An 18,547-nucleotide genomic window follows, 5' to 3' on the forward strand; every position below is an offset into this window, starting at 1 on the left:
TTTTCATTTTTTCAGGAATGACGGTTAGGCCTAATTCCGGAACTGCGGTTGACCTGCACTTACTGGGAAATCATTGTTCGCGGGTAATAATTGTCATCAGTGATCCCCATCACTAACGTTGTTCAGCGGGTTATCTGCACCTGTAAGCGACAAACGCTGGCCTTTTCAGTGTAGCGCACATGCAGCCACGGACATGTAATGGCATGACACACCAGTTATTGGCCAATCTCATGTGCCAGAGCCTCACGTGTCCCTCTAGTAAGCCGGACTCGGACCGTGGGGCATGACGGAGTCTCGTTCGTTAACGGAATTAAGCTTGCAATGTGTGCATCTGTTCTGTAGCTGGCATGGTTGAGGTTTCCCAGGTGGAGTCGAATTTAACCGTAGGCTCCACTCCTGGTGGTGCCCTTCTGGACATTCCTTTAAGGTTCAGCTTTGCAACCATACTGCCCACGTAAAACAAACACTTTGCCTTCATGAACGCTGTTTGGAGGGTCATGACTCGTGGGAATAACGCCGCCCAATCAGTTAACCTGCTAGAAAGATCATTCGTTGCTCCCAAGCATGACATCACACTCCCTAGGAAGAAGGTAATGCCACTGTGGCGACCGTACTCCTGGGGGCGACACAAGTGCACTGATGCCCAGCCACTGCTCGATGAATCTGCTGGTACATTGACCCAGACCACTACATTCCCCTCGCACGCTACACGGCCTGAATCTGACCCTGATGAAACTCAGGTTACCCTTCCCATATACAGTTCCATCTTACACGGTGACAAAGAGGAAGCTGCAGATGAAAGTGCAGGTTCGGCCCACCCGCCATCAGACACACCACGGTACTATCAGGGGCCCTGTGCCAGTGCCGTCGCCAACGAGTGGGCCCCCCCCTGCTTGCTCAGCATCACAGCACTTGCAAAGTTGAAATACTGTGCAGTGAGATGGAAGATGGGGACGACGAGGAGTCCAGACAAGTACAGGGATTCCCTAGCGAGGAGACTTATTTGATTGTTTTCAATGTTGGGACAGCCATACACTGGAACATTCCAAAGGTGGACATCAGACACTGGAGCAGCATTTACAGGGCCCATTATACACTAGAGCATTAGAAATGGGGCCCATTATGTTTGGAGCATTATTTGGGCCCATAAGACAGTGGAGCTTCATCCATGGGGACCAACATATACTGTAGCATTATGTGGAGCTCATCATATACTGTTTCAAACATTATATGGGACCAATGATTCTGTATGGAGAAATAGATGGGCCTCGTCATGAGATGTAAAAAGTGAGGTATTTTTCATTGTACTATACCGCTATTTCTCTGCCGTATCGGAGCATGATGAGTTGTGGTATGTGTTAAAGGGGCGCTCTTTCGCCCAGGGCACATGAAAACCTGGAGCCAGCCCTACCCCCCCACAACTTCAGCCAAATAGCCCCCATTTTTCAGTGCGTAACTTGTATTATGAAGTTAATTAAGGTTGACAAGCTTAAGTAAGAAGAATTGATGCTTTTGGCATTCAAATGGGCACTGTAGGTGTGTTTCCTGTCCTCCTCTCACTGCCGACTTTTATTCCCCATTGACTTACATTGGGTTTCGTGTTTCGGGACGACCCCGACTTTTCCCTATAATCGGACGATCTTGCTCGACCCGACTTTTGGAAAAGTCGGGTTTCACGAAACGAAACGCGACCCTAAAAAACCAAAAGTCGCTCAACTCTAGTTTGGTATTATCATAATGGTACTGACCTGAAGAATCACATTGCTATGTCATTTTAACTGCACAATGAAAACTGTAAAAACAACCCCCAAAAAACAAATATGGAATTGAATTTGCGGTTTCACTGCCCTTAAAAAATTTTTTCCCGTTTTTCAGTACAATGCATGTTAGGGTGTGTGCACATGCTGCGGATTTTTTCTGCAGAAAAATCCGCATCGCTTGGCAGAAACCGAAGCGTTAAATGCATGCAGTTTTCCTTGCGGATTCCTATACTTTGTCCAGCGGAATTGATGCAGAATCTATTGGAGAGAGAGAGAGATTTTATGTCCCGGGAGGGAAACTGAACTGCAACAGCGGAACCGCAAAAGAAAGGTGACATGCTGCGGAAAATAAACCGCAGCAAATCTGCGTGGATTTTTCCGCACCATGTGCACAGCGGATTTGGTTTTCCATAGGTTTACATGCTACTGTAAACCGCATGCAAACTGCTGCGGATGCGCAGGACCAAAACCGCTGCGGATCCGCAGCAAAATCTGCAACGTGTGCACACACCCTTAAAGTAATCGCCCTTGGAAGAACAGGGTGGAATCCCCAAACTATAGGGCCCTATTAAAGTCAATTTATCCGTGATGAATGTCGTGACCATTGTCTTCCATGTCTACTGTTTTTGGTATCCTTTTTTTGTATTGCGTGTTTTGAAATTCTCCCACATCACTTCAGAAGACTTTGACATGGACAAGGAAATTGGATTCGATTACCCCTCCTGCCTACCAAATTAAAATTTACCTATATTTCCCAATAATAACATCAAATACTTAATAAGTATTATTTTATTCCAAAGAATGTTGTGATTTTTTTGGTGTTAGAGAAGATGTGTAGGGGAAGCCATATTCCTCTTTCACGTCTCACCTTTCTCGGCATACCATACCCGATTACACACTCCTTCCTCGCCCATTAACTAAAAGTTAGAGCTCATTCACACATCCGATTTTCCCAATTATTCTGATCAGAGTGTAGTACGAGCATCATCCATTTTTATTATACGTGGCAAAATGAATAACCTTGAAGTTACCATAAATAAATATAATATGCCACAAATAAAGAGTCTCACAATCACTGGGCAAGGACGAAGTGCTCCAAAAAATGGGGCGTAGTCAAGGACTCCAAAACTGGTTTGGGCTAGAAGGAGCTTGTCTATATGAGTCCTGCCATAAAAGTCTTTGGTGGATCCTTTATCCTTTAACTGATTGATAAATGCAATAATATGGAATTCCTATTTCTCTTAAGGCAGCATTTAATGATATGGAAGTGTAATTCTTTTGAGCTCTGAATAGTATGTAAACGTCGTGAAATATCACCTCCACATCTGTCAGGTTGTTTTGCTTCACACCAGTGGGGCAGGAAAGGTTATAGATGAGAATGCCGTTCATTCTGTTAGTCCTCTTTTATGTGAAAAGAAAGATTGGGGCTTTAGACCAAGAAAAATAACCGCAATGTTCACCGGCCAGCAGACACCTGTTCCTGGGATCTGGACTCCATCCATTTATTTCCAGTTTGACAATCTGCTACACTGAAGAGGGATTTCAGTAAGATATTCACCTTCTATACATCTATAAGAGTCACATTCTATACCGCACTCTTTACGGTGCCAATAGTATCTCGCAGCGGATGTTTCTTTTCTGCCTTTTTAATTTTTGTACTGTTGTGTTCAACCATTTTTTGTGCCTTTTATACTACTCGATCAATAAAGCAATTCTTTTAAGAAGATGTGAGTGCTGACTATCGTTTGGACTGTTGGTGTTGATATTACTGGAGTAATTTGCCGTGCACTCGGACAAGTGAGATGATTCTTCACATTTACGTCTGGTGATAGCAAATTTTCAAAGGATATGGTGGCAACTTGTTTTTCTATTTAAGCGCATGCATGTTGGGTTTAAAATTATTTGTTAAAATGTTGCACCATATGACTTTTTCAGACTCTTTGTTACCCTTCTGAAGTTGAAAAGAGGATGGCTTCTATAAACAGATAATAATCCTACACACAAGTCAAAATCCACAATAGACGACCTCAAAAGGCACAAGCTGAAGGTTTACAATGGCCCTCACAGTCCCCTGATCTGAACATCTTTGAAAATCTGTGTCTAGACCTCAAAATAGCCATACGTGCAAGACCACCCAGGAGTATCACAGAACTGGAAGGATGAATAGATGAAAATCCCTCAGAAAGAATTGAAAGACTCTTGGCTGGCAAAAAGCATTTACAAGCTGTGATACTTGCAAAAGGGGTGCTACTAGTTGCTAATCATGCAGGGTGCACAAACTTTTGCATCGGCCCATTTTCATTTTCGTAATTTTTAAAATGTAAAGCATGAAAAAAATAAAATAAATAAATAAATTATACATATATAATTTTGCTTGCTTAAAATACAAAGGAAATGTGTCAGCTTAAACTTTAGGCTTTTTAGAGATAATTTAATCTTCAACTTGCTTAACTGTTCACAATAACAGTAATTCTGACCAGAGGTGCCCAAACTTTCACATGCCACTGTAGTTAAGTAATATAAGTGCATAAATGCCACCCAAAGGTGTCGCTATTCTATAAGGAACAAATGTACAGTGGGTACAGAAAGTAACCCTTTAAATGTTTCACTTTTTGTTTCACTGCAGCCATTTAGTAAATTCAAAAAAGTTCATTTTTCTCTCATTAACGTACACTCTGCACTCTATCTTGACTGAAAAAAAACAGAAATTTTTGCAAATTTTTGCAAATTTATTAAAAAAGAAAAACTGAAATATCACATGGTCATAAGTATTCAGCCCCTTTGCTCAGTATTGAGTAGAAGCACCCTTTTGAGCTAGTACAGCCATGAGTCTTCTTGGGAATGAAGCAATAAGTTTTTCACACCTGGATTTGGTGATCCTCTGCCATGCTGCCTTGCAAATCCTCTCCAGTTCCGTCAGGTTGGATGGTGAGCGTTGGTGTACAGCCATTTTCAGGGCTCTACAGAGATGCTAAATTGGGTTTAGGTCAGGGCTCTGGCTGGCCCAGCCAAGAATGGTCACAGAGTTGTTCTGAAGCCACTCATTTGTTATTTTAGCTGTGTGCTTAGGGTCATTGCCTTGTTGGAAGGTGAACCTCCGGCCTAGTCTGAGGTCCAGAGCACTCTGGAAGAGGTTTTCATCCAGGATATCTCTGTGCTTGGCCGCATTCATGTTTCCTTCAACTGGAACCAGTCGTCCTGTCCCTGCAGCTGAAAAACACCCCCATAGCATGATGCTGCCTCCACCATGTTTCACTGTTGGGATTGTATTGGGCCGGCCATGAGCAGTGCTTGGTTTTCTCCACACATATCTCTTAGAACTTTTTGGTGATAGAGAATCTTATTTCTCATAGTCTGGGAGTCCTTCATGTGTTTTTTAGCAAACTCTATGCAGGCTTTCATATGTCTGGCACTGAGGAGAGGCTTCTGTTGAGCCTGACTGGTGAGGGCTGCAGTGATAGTTGAATTTGTGGAACTTTCTCCCATCTCCCTACTGCATCTGTGGAGCTCAGCCACAGTGATCTTGGGGTTCTTCTTTACCTCTCTCACCAAGGCTCTTCTCCCACTATTGCTCAGTTTGGCTGGACGGCCAGGTCTTGGAAGACTTCTGGTGGTCCCAAACTTCTTCCACTTGAGGATTATGGAGGCTCCTTGGCCAGTTCCTTTGACCTCATGATTCTCATTTGGTCTGACATGCACTGTGAGCTGTGAGTTCTTATATAGACAGGTGTGTGCCTTTACAAATCAAGTCCTATCAGTTTAATTAAACACAGCTGGTCTCCAATAAAGCAGTAGAACCATCTCAAGGAGGATCACAAGGAAATGGACAGCATGTGTCTTAAATATGAGTGTCTGAGAAAAGGGTCTGAATACTTATGACCATGTGATATTTCAGTTTTTCTTTTTAATAAACTTGCAAAAATTTGTACATTTCTGTTTTGTTTCAGTCAAGATGGGGTGCAGAGTGTACATTAATGAGAACAAAAATCAACTTTTCTGAATTTAGAATCATAGAATCATAGAATCGTAGAGTTGGAAGGGACCTCCTGGGCCATCTGGTCCAACCCCCTGCTCAAAGCAGGATTCGCTAAATCATCCCAGTCAGATGTCTGTCCAGCCTCTGTTTGAAGACTTCCATTGAAGGAGAACTCATCACTTCTCGTGGCAGCCTGTTCCACTCATTGATCACTAACTGTCAAAAAGTTTTTTCGAATATCTAATCTGTGTCTCCTCCCATTCAGTTTCATCCCATTGCTTCTAGTCTTTCCTTGTGCAAATGAGAATAAAGTTGATCCTTCTACAATGTGAAAGCCCTTGAGATATTTGTAGACAGCTATTAAGTCTCCTCTCAGTCTTCTCTTTTGCAAACTAAACATTCCCAAATCCTGCAACCTTTCCTCATAAGACAGGGTTTGCAGACCGGTCATCATTCTGGTCGCTCTTTTCTGAACTTGCTCCAGTTTGTTGATGTCTTTTTTAAAATGTGATGCCCAAAACTGGACACAATATTCCAGATGAGGTCTGACCAGAGAGGAGTAGAGGGAAATAATGACTTCACGTGATATAGACTGTATGCTTCTGTTAATACTTTCGTACCCACTGTAGGTTTAAAATGATATAAAATGTTCTGTTGTGCTTATTTTTTTTTTTCACAATTTATCAGAAATATATGTTCGGCCTTCTATACAATGTGCTCATTGTTTTAATATAGGTTATCTTAAAAAAAGAAAAGATTCTTTCTCTGCATATCAGTAATGTTACAGTGGATAATACCGTGTTATTCCTACAGAACCCAACAATTACCGCACTCTAAATAGCCGAGCTGTTAATGGCAGTCAGCTGGGGAAGGATTACGTTCAGCTAAAGAATTTGCTGCAGTCTATACGGACTTATTCCAGAGCACATCTGTACGGGCCTAATATTGGACGACCAAAGAAGAATGTTATTGCGATACTTGACAGGTACGTATAGAAAAACTGTGTTGTGCAACATTTGTAGTATAATTTTTTTACATTTTAAGGCAGCAGAAGCTAAGATAATGACAGCTATCTCTGTATAAACTGGCAAGGTTGTCAGTCACTGAATAGGACCGCCCACTGGACTCTTAAACATAGAAAGAGCAGGGATTTCAATGAAAAATGTACAAGTGACCAGTTTCCCACAAAGCTATATATCAATCTGATCAGCAGCCTATTGCTGGTGCATCAGGCACAATGTTCCGTCACAGGTTCCTTTGGAGATTAATGTCTGTATATACAAGTATACCAAGAAAAATTAGCAGCAGCACTAAATCCATATAATACTGCTGCAAGCCTCATGATCTACTGGCTATTAGATCAAGAATAGAAAATAGTGAAAAAGGCAGATGCCTAAAGTAAATGATGTCTTGGCTCCCATCATTTCTCATATTCCATAAGCATGAAATACATTCTCAATATTTTGTCTATACATATTTTTCTCTAACAAACGGAGGTCTGTCTGTCTTGATCTCACACTTGACATGGCCAGAAATGCCATCTCTGCAATCACTGGCAGAGTAGAGTCACGGCAGTGGCTGAGGCGGCATTTCTGGTAATTTCCAGTGTATTGAAACAGGAATCACAGACAAGTGGTGACCAGGTAGCGTTGGAAAGGAAGCTGCAAGGGAATGCTGTGTAAAAATGGCTTTTTTTTATTTTTAAAAAATTTTTTAAGCAGTTTGTATCATTTTGCAAAACAAAACAAATTTTAAAAAGGGTTGCCCTATAACAAGATATTTCTGACCTTTCCTTGCTATAGTTCATCAATATTAAATCAGTGGGAGTCTGACACCAATTCTGACCTTCAGCCTCCACTCTTCCCACTTGCCCTGGTGCGGTGGCAAGTAGGGTAATAGTTGTGGGATTGATGTCAGCTGTTTTATGGCCGCTGACATCAAGTTCAGGGTTTAGTAATAGAGAGGCGTGTATACGACACCCCCATTACTAGCCCCATAGTCATATTGTAAAAAAGACACAGCCAGATTAAAGTCCTTTATAAATAAAACTCCCCGACCCTCTATTACCCATTTAATAATGAAAAAAAAGCATACTTATACTCACCTGTCCGCTGATAATCCAATAAATATTGTTGTCCCACGTCAATCCAGATGGTTTGATCAGCATTGACATCAGTGATGCGACAGCTCACGGTGACGTCAATCAGTCACAGGCAGTGGTTCTCACGCAGCGGCCATAAAACAGCTGACATCAACCTAAAAAAATATTACACCAGTTGCCATTGTACCAGGGCAAGTGGGAAGAGCAGAGCCTAAGCGCCAGAATTGGCTCATGTTATGGATGCGCCATTTCTGGTTCGACTGACAGCTGATGTTCTTAGCTTGGGAGAGAATCAATAAATCAATATCCATGGCCCCTTCCTAGGCTATTAATATCAACCAGCAGCTGTCTGTTTAGCCTTTGCTGGTTAATAAATATAAGAGGAACCACATATCATCTTTTTTTGAGTCTCTCCTGTATTACCAGTAAAGGCTAAGCAAACAGCTGTGAGCTGATATTAATAACCTGGGAACCTTTATGGCTATTGGCCCTTGCCGGAACATTTACATCAGCCCTCCACCGTCGGCTTTCCCTCAGCTGGTTAGGAAAATTAAGGGCGACCCCACACGGTTTTTTAAATTAATTATTTAATACACACTACACATACAGATTACAAATCCCATTATTGTCGCCTGGTTATGCTGATTGCAAGGAGACCAGGCAACAATGATGAGAGTGTGATTCAGCACCCGATGCCTAGGAACAGAGCTAACTGTATTACTGTCAGAGACACTGCACTGAACTTGCTCACTGAGCCACTGCGCATGTCCTGAGTAAAGCGAACAGTGCTCAAAGCTACCTGTGGAGCGGGCAGCAACCGAATAGATGTGTACTTCGGAGCCGCAGGACCTGAAGCACGTGACTGCTAGAGGCGTGACTTAAACTCCACAGAGCTAGGAGCTGCAAGACAATTCCTAGCAGAGTAACTGCGAGACAAAGTTACCAAGGGGCATAGACAGTGAGAATAGTCAGGACGTAGCCAATGAGTCACACACAGAGATAGCTGCAAGGAACCAAAGGGGCGAGCAGAGAGTAGTCAGGTCACAGGCAATGAGTCATACACAGATAGTTGCAAGGTACTAGAGGGGCGAGCAGAAAGTAGTCAGGTCACAGGCAATGAGTCATACACAGAGATAATAACGCAGTACAAAATCAACAGGCAAACTCACAACGGGAAACAGAATCGGGTCAGAACCATATAAACAAGCTATAGCAACAAACAGGCACACAGGGGTCAGCACACTAGGCCAAAGGCAAAAGTATAACTGGCAGGGATTGAAGCTACCCAGGGGTTTATGAAGCTCTCCCAGAACCAGAAAGAGGCCACAATCATTAACCCCAAGTGTGCAGGTCAAAACCTGCACAGAGCTCCAGACATTAACCCCTGGTGTGCAGCTCAAAAACCTGCACTGTGATCATGACAATTACTTTTCCCAAGTGTCAGTACATGTCACACTGATGACACACAGATGACATCCATGTGTTATCAGAGTGCACGTGTGGGGAGCATTTTGCGGACAGTGCTGCCGGCAAAAAATGGATACGTCAGCGTGTTTTGCAACTCCTGTAATTTCTCATCTGGTTGCATTATTTTTTTTTTGTTAAGCTGACCAATATTACTAATTTCTATAGTACTAAAATTGATGCCAAAGTGCCACAGTTTTCACTCTTCATCGGTTCCATCAAGATCAAATTTTTTTTATCATTGAGATCAGGGGGTACCGTAATTAAATTAGGAAACCGATGCAAACCACTTTGTCAGTGACAACTTCTAAAGTTACAAATTAGGCAGAAAAAGCCAAGTCATTTATTTATACATTTAATTGTGCAGCAAATTTAAACTGGTAATTCAGAAGTGGTGACAGATGGAAAAAGATCCTCTGTATTTACACCCCGATCATCATGTGTGACTGGAAGAACTAGACTGGCCAAATGCCCTCTTCATGGGAATCAAACAGGTAGGAGGACATTTACTGAAGTGTGGAGCTACATCCTCTCCAGCAGTAATCCCAAAAGACCCCATGTCTTAGAGGATCATAGGGGAAGGCAAAGCCATCCCTGGCATGTATGACAGCTGGTACAGGAGTGTAATTACCTGTCATGCTACTAACACAATGATAAAATCACACTTCATGTTTTCAATGTATACAGACAGATATATTATGACAAATTATAGAATTTCCCTGTTGGGTAAAATGGTTAGAAAAATGTAAAAAAAAAAAAAAAAAAACTCCACCACACTTGCGCCACTTTTTTTTTTAAGGGGGGTCGTTTTTAGTTGTGATATAACAGGTTAGCACAATTGCCACGATTGCAAACTTTGAATTTGAGTAAAATTCAGAACTTTGTAAAGAAAAAAAATGTTATAGACATATTCTGAGATATCCCATATTTTCTTTGTTAGGGTTATCATATGGGCTAATTAATTTTAGATTTTCATAGGTCGGACTTTTATGAGTATAATAATTAGGGAAAGGGGAGAGGATTGATACTAACGTAACTGTTATACTTTTCTTTTGCTTTTAACGTTTTTAAAAACACTTTATTAATTTTCACCCCCCGGTGGCCTTGAATTTACGATTGTTCAATTGTTTGTACTATAGGTGTAGTATTTCTGTATGCAGGAAAATAACTTGTCTCCTATGAAGCCCAGCCACAGTAAAGGACTTCATGGGAGTATAGCAGGGTGTTAGCAACCAAATGGCCCTTGGTGATCACATTGTGGGGAGCCGATGAGCGCTGCAACGCACATGCATTGGTAACTGAACCAGTGATTGACAGCTGCATCTAAATGATTAACCAGCAGTGATCAGAGCAAGCTCCAGTCGCTGCTGTTATAGGCAGGTGCTGGCTGTATAAAACAGCTATCACTGAGCTCCTGAGCCTGTCTATGCAATACACAGGTAACCGATCGGGAACTGTGAAACGCTTTAGTTGTCCGGTGATGGGGCTGCAGAGAAATTGAACATTTGTTGATAAATTCTATCATAGACTAAAGTTGATCGCTGGGATTCTACACAGGTGGACACCCTGTAATCACCTTATTTGCAGGAGATCCCTCTAATTGTTTCAAATTTTAAAGTTCTATATTGTTAAACTGATCCCTGCCGTGACTTTTACACTGAGTTTCCTGAAGTTGCTGCAGCTAAGCTCTGTTGAATTGTATCTGTCATCTACTTCTTAACCAGTCTTAAGTTCTACTTTATTGCTGCACAGAGATCCCAAGGCCGATGTTTATTACTCCAGTAACGAACCCACAAATCACCGTTCTGGCAGATGTAGTCAGCCATCTTTACTTGCTAATAATATTCGCTGTAGTGTTTGTACTTTTTTTTTTTTTACTGACCCAACAGGATTATTGTCAAGGTGCATTATGCAACATATTAGTTTTTCAGGATTACTATATAAAAATACTAAAACTTTAGATGTAGTTTCGAAAAATTTTACTGTAGACTTTAAATGAAGGTAAGAGGGTTGATCTACAGGTAAATGGCATTACAATGCTGCCCGGTGACCTTACTGAAAGTGCGGCTACTGTACGAAACATTCCTTAAATGCTCCCAGGAGCCGCCGACTTTCAGTCATGGGGACACGCACAGCTACAATCACCGGTCACAGCATCGCTGACTATGTTGTGAGCGGCAGCTGTAAGCATGCCCGGCACTTTGATTGACAGCCACCCTACCGCACATCTGTACAGAACAAACTGTCCAAGTGCTAGGGCATATGTACAGCTTCCATCACAATATAGGAAGGAGTGCTTAGGGCTCACCCTCATTACCGAGGGCTCCTGGGACAACGTAAAGTCCTATTCTTCCAGTACCTGCACTTTCAGTAAAGCAAAATGGAACTGGACACTGCACTAATATTGGGAGATTAGGACTCCATTATTAATGCTAAATCGTAAGATCTATTTATTATGAGCACAGATAAATATATATTTTTTTTATTTTTAGCTGGACATGTAAGATTAAAGGGGTTGTCCAGGCTTGGGAAAAAAGTGTGCAGTCACTCTGTGTGACTTCAGAATCGCGATAGTATGTGATAAGTATGCCTTCAGGATTTTTCTGATATTCCCCATTTTTCCTTGCGCTAGCCATGTATGCGATTTACATACTTTCGGTCAAATACCGACTAGACTGATTTGGCTTCTCTTAGGGCCCCGTCACACATAGCGACGCACCAGCGATCCCGACAACGATATGACCTTGTCAGGATCGCTGGTGTGTCACTACATGATCGCTGGTGAGCTGTCAAACAGGCAGCTTCACCAGCGATCAGCACCAGCGACACGCGGGTAACAAGCAACGCACGTCGCTTAGTTACCCACTGTGTACCTTAGTTACCAGCGCGCTGGAGCTGGTAACCAAGGTAAACATCGGGTTTCTGAGTGGCGCGCGTCACTTAGAAACCTGATGTGTGTCTTGGTTACCAGCTCCCTGCACCAGCGCGCTAGTAGCTAAGGTACACATCGGGTTCCTAAGCGCTGCGCGCCGCTTAGAAGCCCTCTGTTTACCTTAATTACCAGCCCCAGCTCGCTGATCGCTGGTCTCCTGCCTGCCACACGCAGCGATGCGTGCTGGCCAGCGGGAGACCAGCGATTAAAAAAATGTCCTGGCCATTCCAGGACGACCGGCGATAACCGGCAGGGGGGCCGGTCGCTGATAAGTGTCACACACAGCGATCTTGCTGGTGAGATCGCTGTGTGTGACGGGGGCTTTAGTAGACGTAAATTTAGAGAAGCAAGATAAGGCTAGTCGACACGTGACTGTGTAAGGGGTTACAAAGACTGTAATGATCTCCCACTCTCCCCTAGATCCAATGTTGATAATGCTGCTATGTACATTATGTTATTTACCTATTGCTGCTGTGTGTGTATTGTGAATAGGGAAAGCATAGTGAACGGTTGGGGCCCCTAGAGGGGGCGCATTAGGAGCACATAGTATAGACCTAATAAATAGTTAATATAGGAGGGGCCAGCTGCGGGTAAGCTAGGAGGTTTTCCTTATTTGATTCAGTAGGGCGGCTGGCAACGCAACATTACCGAAGAATATAGACTAGTTTGTCCAGGGCCCTTAGTGGGCGAAGGTTGCAGCAGGAAAGTGATGCAAGGCAGCACCAGGATGTGGCAGCTAACTACATGGGCAGATGAAATGCAGGGAAAAACGGAATGCCTCACCGTGTCAATGTGCTTGGTAGCCTTGAATTTGCCAGCAGCGATCCAAAAAATTCAGACTGATCGTCGGATCACAATGAGAGAAAACAAAAAAAAAAAAAAGATTGTCGGATCACTCAGCTGAATAATAAAAGACAATTCTTCTTTATTTCACACCATCATAAAAACGTGTAGATATATCCACAAGTGGATAAAAATAGATAGTTTCTGGCTATCAGCCATTAGTCATAGAATGTATCAAAATAACAACTAGAGAAGTAATTTATACAGGTGTGAGTTTCTATGACATCACAGTTAATTAGCAGCTACACCTAAGGGCAGTTTCACACGTCCAGATAATTCCGGTATCGGAAAACCCGGTACCGGAGCTATCCGTGGCCGTGTGCATACGGAGGTCATCTGTGTGCTATCCGTATGTCCGTGTGTACCATCCGTTTGCTGTCCGTGTGTCCGTGTCCGTGTTTTTGAAAAATTATTTTTAATGTTAACCCTCTGACTTTTAAAAACGCACACGGACAGCACACGGACAGCATCCGTGTGCGGTACGTGTTTACACGGACCCAGTGACTTGTATGGGTCCGTGTGATCCGTGCTGTTGCACAAAAACGGACATGTCAGCGTGTTTTGCACACGGACACACGGTCTGTGAAAACACGCTGACATCTGCATAGACACATTCCTGAGAATGTGTCTACGTGTGTCAGTGTCTCCGGTACGTGAGAAAACTGTCACTACACTTACCGGAGACACTTACGTGTGAAACTGCCCTAACAGAATGCACACAACAGAGCTCGCATTGCAGAAACTAATTCAACATGAATACAATTCACATATAGTTTATATATTCATGCAATATCATACACCATAGCACAAATTATTTTCTTAACAGACAGTATACTTATTATTATCCTTCATATATATATATGTATGCATGAAGTGAATCACTATTAAACTTATCGCATTCATATAATGAGGTATATGCTGTTCCAAAAAAAAAAAAAACTTCAAAAATGTTCCTTTTTTTCTTTTTTCTTCCTTCCTTTCCTTTCCCTTCATACACCTTTTATGCTTAATAAATATACATGGTGTCTCTGCGATAATTTAATCCCTTTGGTTGCTTTGTATCTATTTGAATAATCCAAAAAGCTTCCCGAAGGAGCAATTTTTTTTGTATATTTCCTCCTCTTTTAGGAAGAAAAACTTTTTCAATACCAAAAAAATGAAAGCTATCAAGATTTCCATCATGCGTTTCAACAAAATGTCTGGTAGCTCCTGAATACGATGCATTTTTGTTATTAATATTCTGAATATGTTCCGATATTCTCTTTTTTAATTTTCTTTTTGTGCAACCAATGTAAGGGCTGTTTCACACATCCGTTTTTTGGCATCCGCCATACGTTTTTTGCATCCGTTTTTGTATTAAAAAATGGATCCGTTTCCGTTTTACCGCAAACGGATGCAAACGGATCCGTTTTTTTGACGGATCCGCGGTAACCGCTAATGGAAGTCTATGGGACCAAAAAACGGATCCTCCAAAAAAATGGCGGATCCGTTTTTTAATGGAAACTGACGGTTTTGGACGGATTTTAAAAAACGGAAGTGTGATCCAGGCCTAATTCAGATCACAAAATTCACAATGAATGCAATAAATAACTTGTTGCGTGTTGCAATCAATGAAAGACTGAATGGAAAACCTTTTATTAATCATATGCGTTTTGAATGCGTATTTACACATGTTACATTTAGTGTTTGCGCATTTCAAAAAACCCTTAGTGGATAACCATGTTGTATTACTACAACAAGAGTCTTGCTGGAAGTCACTTTGTGTCAGAACATCTCCCAAGGATTTTCCTCTTTTAGAAACACACCTGAAACCCCCTGCAAGAATCTGATTTAGTATGTTATCCTGATATAAAATAGGAATACGATTTTTGATAATGTCTTTTATCTTGTTAAACTGGAGGCTAAAGGAAGTACTAAATGTTACTGTGTTATTTGTGGATTTAGCACGTGGGGTTTTTTTGTCTCAAAGTTTTTTCTCTTGTGACACTCATGGATTTTTCAAGCGAACTGTCGATGTTATTTTTCCTATAACCCCCAACATGAAGTGTATTTCTGATAGTAGTACACTCCTGTGAAAAAAACTTTTCATCAGAGCAAGATCTCTTTGCTCTTATAAATTCCCCTTATGGGATCGCTTTGGTGGTGTGAACAGGGCGGCAACTATCAGCTCTAAATAAAGTGTTACCACTAACTTGTTTATGGAAAATAGTGCTATGTATGCACTTCCTATCACAATCACTTAAAAGGGTGAGATCCAAAAAATCCATTTTATTGTTTGAAAACGAAAAGGTGAACCGCAAATTGATGGAGTTTTTATTAAGATATTGCACAAAGAGGGCTATGGTTGCCTCATCACCCCTCTATATGAGTAGGAAATCATCCACATAGATGCCCTTATGTCAGGGGCAAAACGGACAGGGGAACTCCTAAAGTTAGTGAAGCTGGACAAGAGAGATGCTGTGGAACTAGATAAGTTGGTACATCCCAGGGACACCCTGGGAGGAATAAGGCTAAGTGCACACGTACCGGAACTCTCGAAATTACCGTGAGAATTCCGGAATTCCATTCCGCGGGAAAATCCCATTTTAAATTCCCACGATTTTCCCGCGGAAAAAATAGCATTTTGCAAGCGTATTTAGCTTGCAAAATGCTAGCGTTTTCCAAGCGATCTGTAGGGAGATTTCAACTATCCAGACATTTGTTGGGAATCTCTCTCAGGCAAAACTAACAGGTCAAGGATATTCTTATCCTCTCTTGCTGACAACTTTATCTTCCAAAAGGTAAAGGAGAAAACAAGGGGAACTGCTACCTTGGATCTAATCCTTATAAACAGGGAGGAAATGGTTGAGGAGGTAAAAGTGGCTGGGACCCTAGGAGGTAGCGACCATGCTATTTTAGAATTTTGGATAACTAGAGGCGGAAGACCTGTGAAGACTCAGACGTCAAGGTTAGATTTCAGAAAGGCAGATTTTAAGGGATTCAGAAAGAGAATTGGAGGGATCCAATGGCTGGATATCCTTAAAGACAAAAATGTCCAGGAAGGATGGGAAATCTTGAAAAATGAAATTCTCAAAGCACAGTTGTTAACAATTCCGAAAAGAGGGAAGAATAGGAAGCATTTAAGGAAACCAGGATGGATGAACACAGAACTTAAGCACATGCTAAAAAGGAAGAAAAAAATGTTTATAAAATGGAAAGAGGGAGGCATATCTAAAGAAGAATATAATGCTGTCTGCAGAACCTGCAGGGCACAAATCAGATTAGCTAAAGCTGAAAATGAATTGAGGCTTGCAAGAGATGTCAAAAGCAATAATAAAGGATTTTGGGGATATGTCAAAAGTAAAAGAAAAGTCAAAGATGCTATAGGCTTTTTACAGGATGAAAATGATGAAATGGTAAGACAGGATGTTGAGAAGGCTGAACTTTTAAATTCCTATTTTGCATCTGTTTTCTCTCAGAAAGGAAATGTAACATCAACTGTTATTCACTGTCCTATTAAGGGAATAGAAGAATCCAGGATATCTATAAACAGAAAGATAGTGAGGAAACACTTAGCTAACCTAAATGAATTCAAGTCTCCAGGTCCAGATGAATTACACCCCAGAGTACTGAAGGAGATAGCAGAAGAAATTTTTGAACCCCTCTCCATAATCTTTGAAAATTCTTGGAGAACAGGAGATGTGCCAGAAGACTGGAGAAGAGCAAATGTTGTTCCTATCTTCAAAAAGGGGAAGAAGGTGGACCCAGGCAACTATAGGCCGGAGAGTCTGACTTCTATACCAGGAAAGATCTTTGAACAAATTATTAAACAACATGTATGTCAATACCTGGATAAGAATGAAGTGATTAAACAGAGTCAGCATGGGTTTGTAACTAATAAGTCATGTCAGACTAATTTAATTTCCTTCTATGATGGTATTACTGATTGGGTGGATCAAGGAAATGCTGTAGATATAGTATATCTTGACTTCAGCAAAGCATTTGACAAAGTCTCTCATACAATCCTTATTGAAAAAATGACTAAGTATGGAATGGACAAGGCAACTGTTAGGTGGATTCATAACTGGCTTAGTGATCGGACCCAAAGAGTGGTCGTAAATGGCTGCACATCCAGTTGGAAGAATGTCTCAAGTGGGGTACCACAGGGCTCTGTCCTGGGCCCTGTATTGTTCAACATCTTTATCAACGATTTAGATGAAGGAATTGAGGGTAAACTGATTAAATTTGCTGATGACACAAAGCTAGGAGGGATAGCTAATACTAGAGAAGAGAGAGAGAGGATTCAAAAAGATTTAAATAAACTGGAGAAGTGGGCAGCAACTAACAGAATGGTTTTTAACAGGGAGAAATGCAAAGTACTACATCTGGGCAATAAAAATGAAAAAAGCATATATAGAATGGGAGGAATAGGGCTAAGTGACAGCACATGTGAAAAAGACTTGGGTATACTAATAGATCACAGACTGAATATGAGTCAACAGTGTGATGCAGCAGCAAAAAAGGCAAATGCAATTCTAGGATGTATTAACAGAAGCATACAGTCTAGATCACGTGAAGTAATTATTTCCCTCTACTCCTCTTTGGTCAGACCTCATCTGGAATATTGTGTCCAATTTTGGGCACCACATTTTAAAAAAGACATCAACAAACTGGAGCAAGTTCAGAAAAGAGCGACCAGAATGGTGACCGGTCTGCAAACCCTGTCTTATGAGGAAAGGTTGCAGGATTTGGGAATGTTTAGTTTGCAAAAGAGAAGACTGAGAGGAGACTTAATAGCTGTCTACAAATATCTAAAGGGCTGTCACATTGTAGAAGGATCAACTTTATTCTCATTTGCACAAGGAAAGACTAGAAGCAATGGGATGAAGCTGAATGGGAGGAGACACAGATTAGATATTAGAAAAAACTTTTTGACAGTTAGAGTGATCAATGAGTGGAACAGGCTGCCATGAGAAGTGGTGAGTTCTCCTTCAATGGAAGTCTTCAAACAGAGGCTGGACAGACATCTAACTGGGATGATTTAGCGAATCCTGCTTTGAGCAGGGGGTTGGACCAGATGGCCCAGGAGGTCCCTTCCAACTCTACGATTCTATGATTCTATGATTCTATGATTCTATGAGAACTGATTGACAGGTTGGTCACACTCGTCAAACATAGTGTTTGACGAGTGTGACCAACTTTTTACTACTGAGGCTGCCTATGCAGCACCAGTAGTAAAAGATAAAATGCAAAAAAAAATAAAAAATGGTGTTATTCTTACCTTCCGACGTCCCACGCAGCCGTTCCCAGTAATCCTTTGCGAAAATGCCCGCGATGACGTCAGTTCTCACGGGATCGCGATGTCTCGCGGTAATTCGCAATGACGTTGCGCGAATGACCGCGAGACTTCGCGATCCCGCGAGAACGGACGCCATCGCGGGCATTTTCGCAAAGGATTACTGGGAACGAGAGCGTGGAGAGAAGCGGGAAGG

General features: G+C 41.7%; 1 protein-coding gene across 2 annotated transcripts in view; it reads left to right on the forward strand.

The window, feature by feature from the left end:
• Positions 1–18,547, forward strand: part of HPSE2 (heparanase 2 (inactive)) — a 564,230-nt gene that overhangs the window by 329,114 nt on the left and 216,569 nt on the right. For both annotated transcript variants that reach the window (XM_073552816.1, XM_073552817.1), the window contains one exon: positions 6,550–6,721. In XM_073552816.1, coding sequence (XP_073408917.1) covers positions 6,550–6,721 — 172 coding nt within the window. The remainder of the gene's footprint in view (positions 1–6,549; positions 6,722–18,547) is intronic.

The sequence above is a fragment of the Dendrobates tinctorius genome, unplaced genomic scaffold (genome assembly GCF_039654945.1).
Source record: "Dendrobates tinctorius isolate UK_male_01 unplaced genomic scaffold, ASM3965494v1 ptg000196l, whole genome shotgun sequence".
NCBI lineage: Eukaryota > Metazoa > Chordata > Amphibia > Anura > Dendrobatidae > Dendrobates > Dendrobates tinctorius.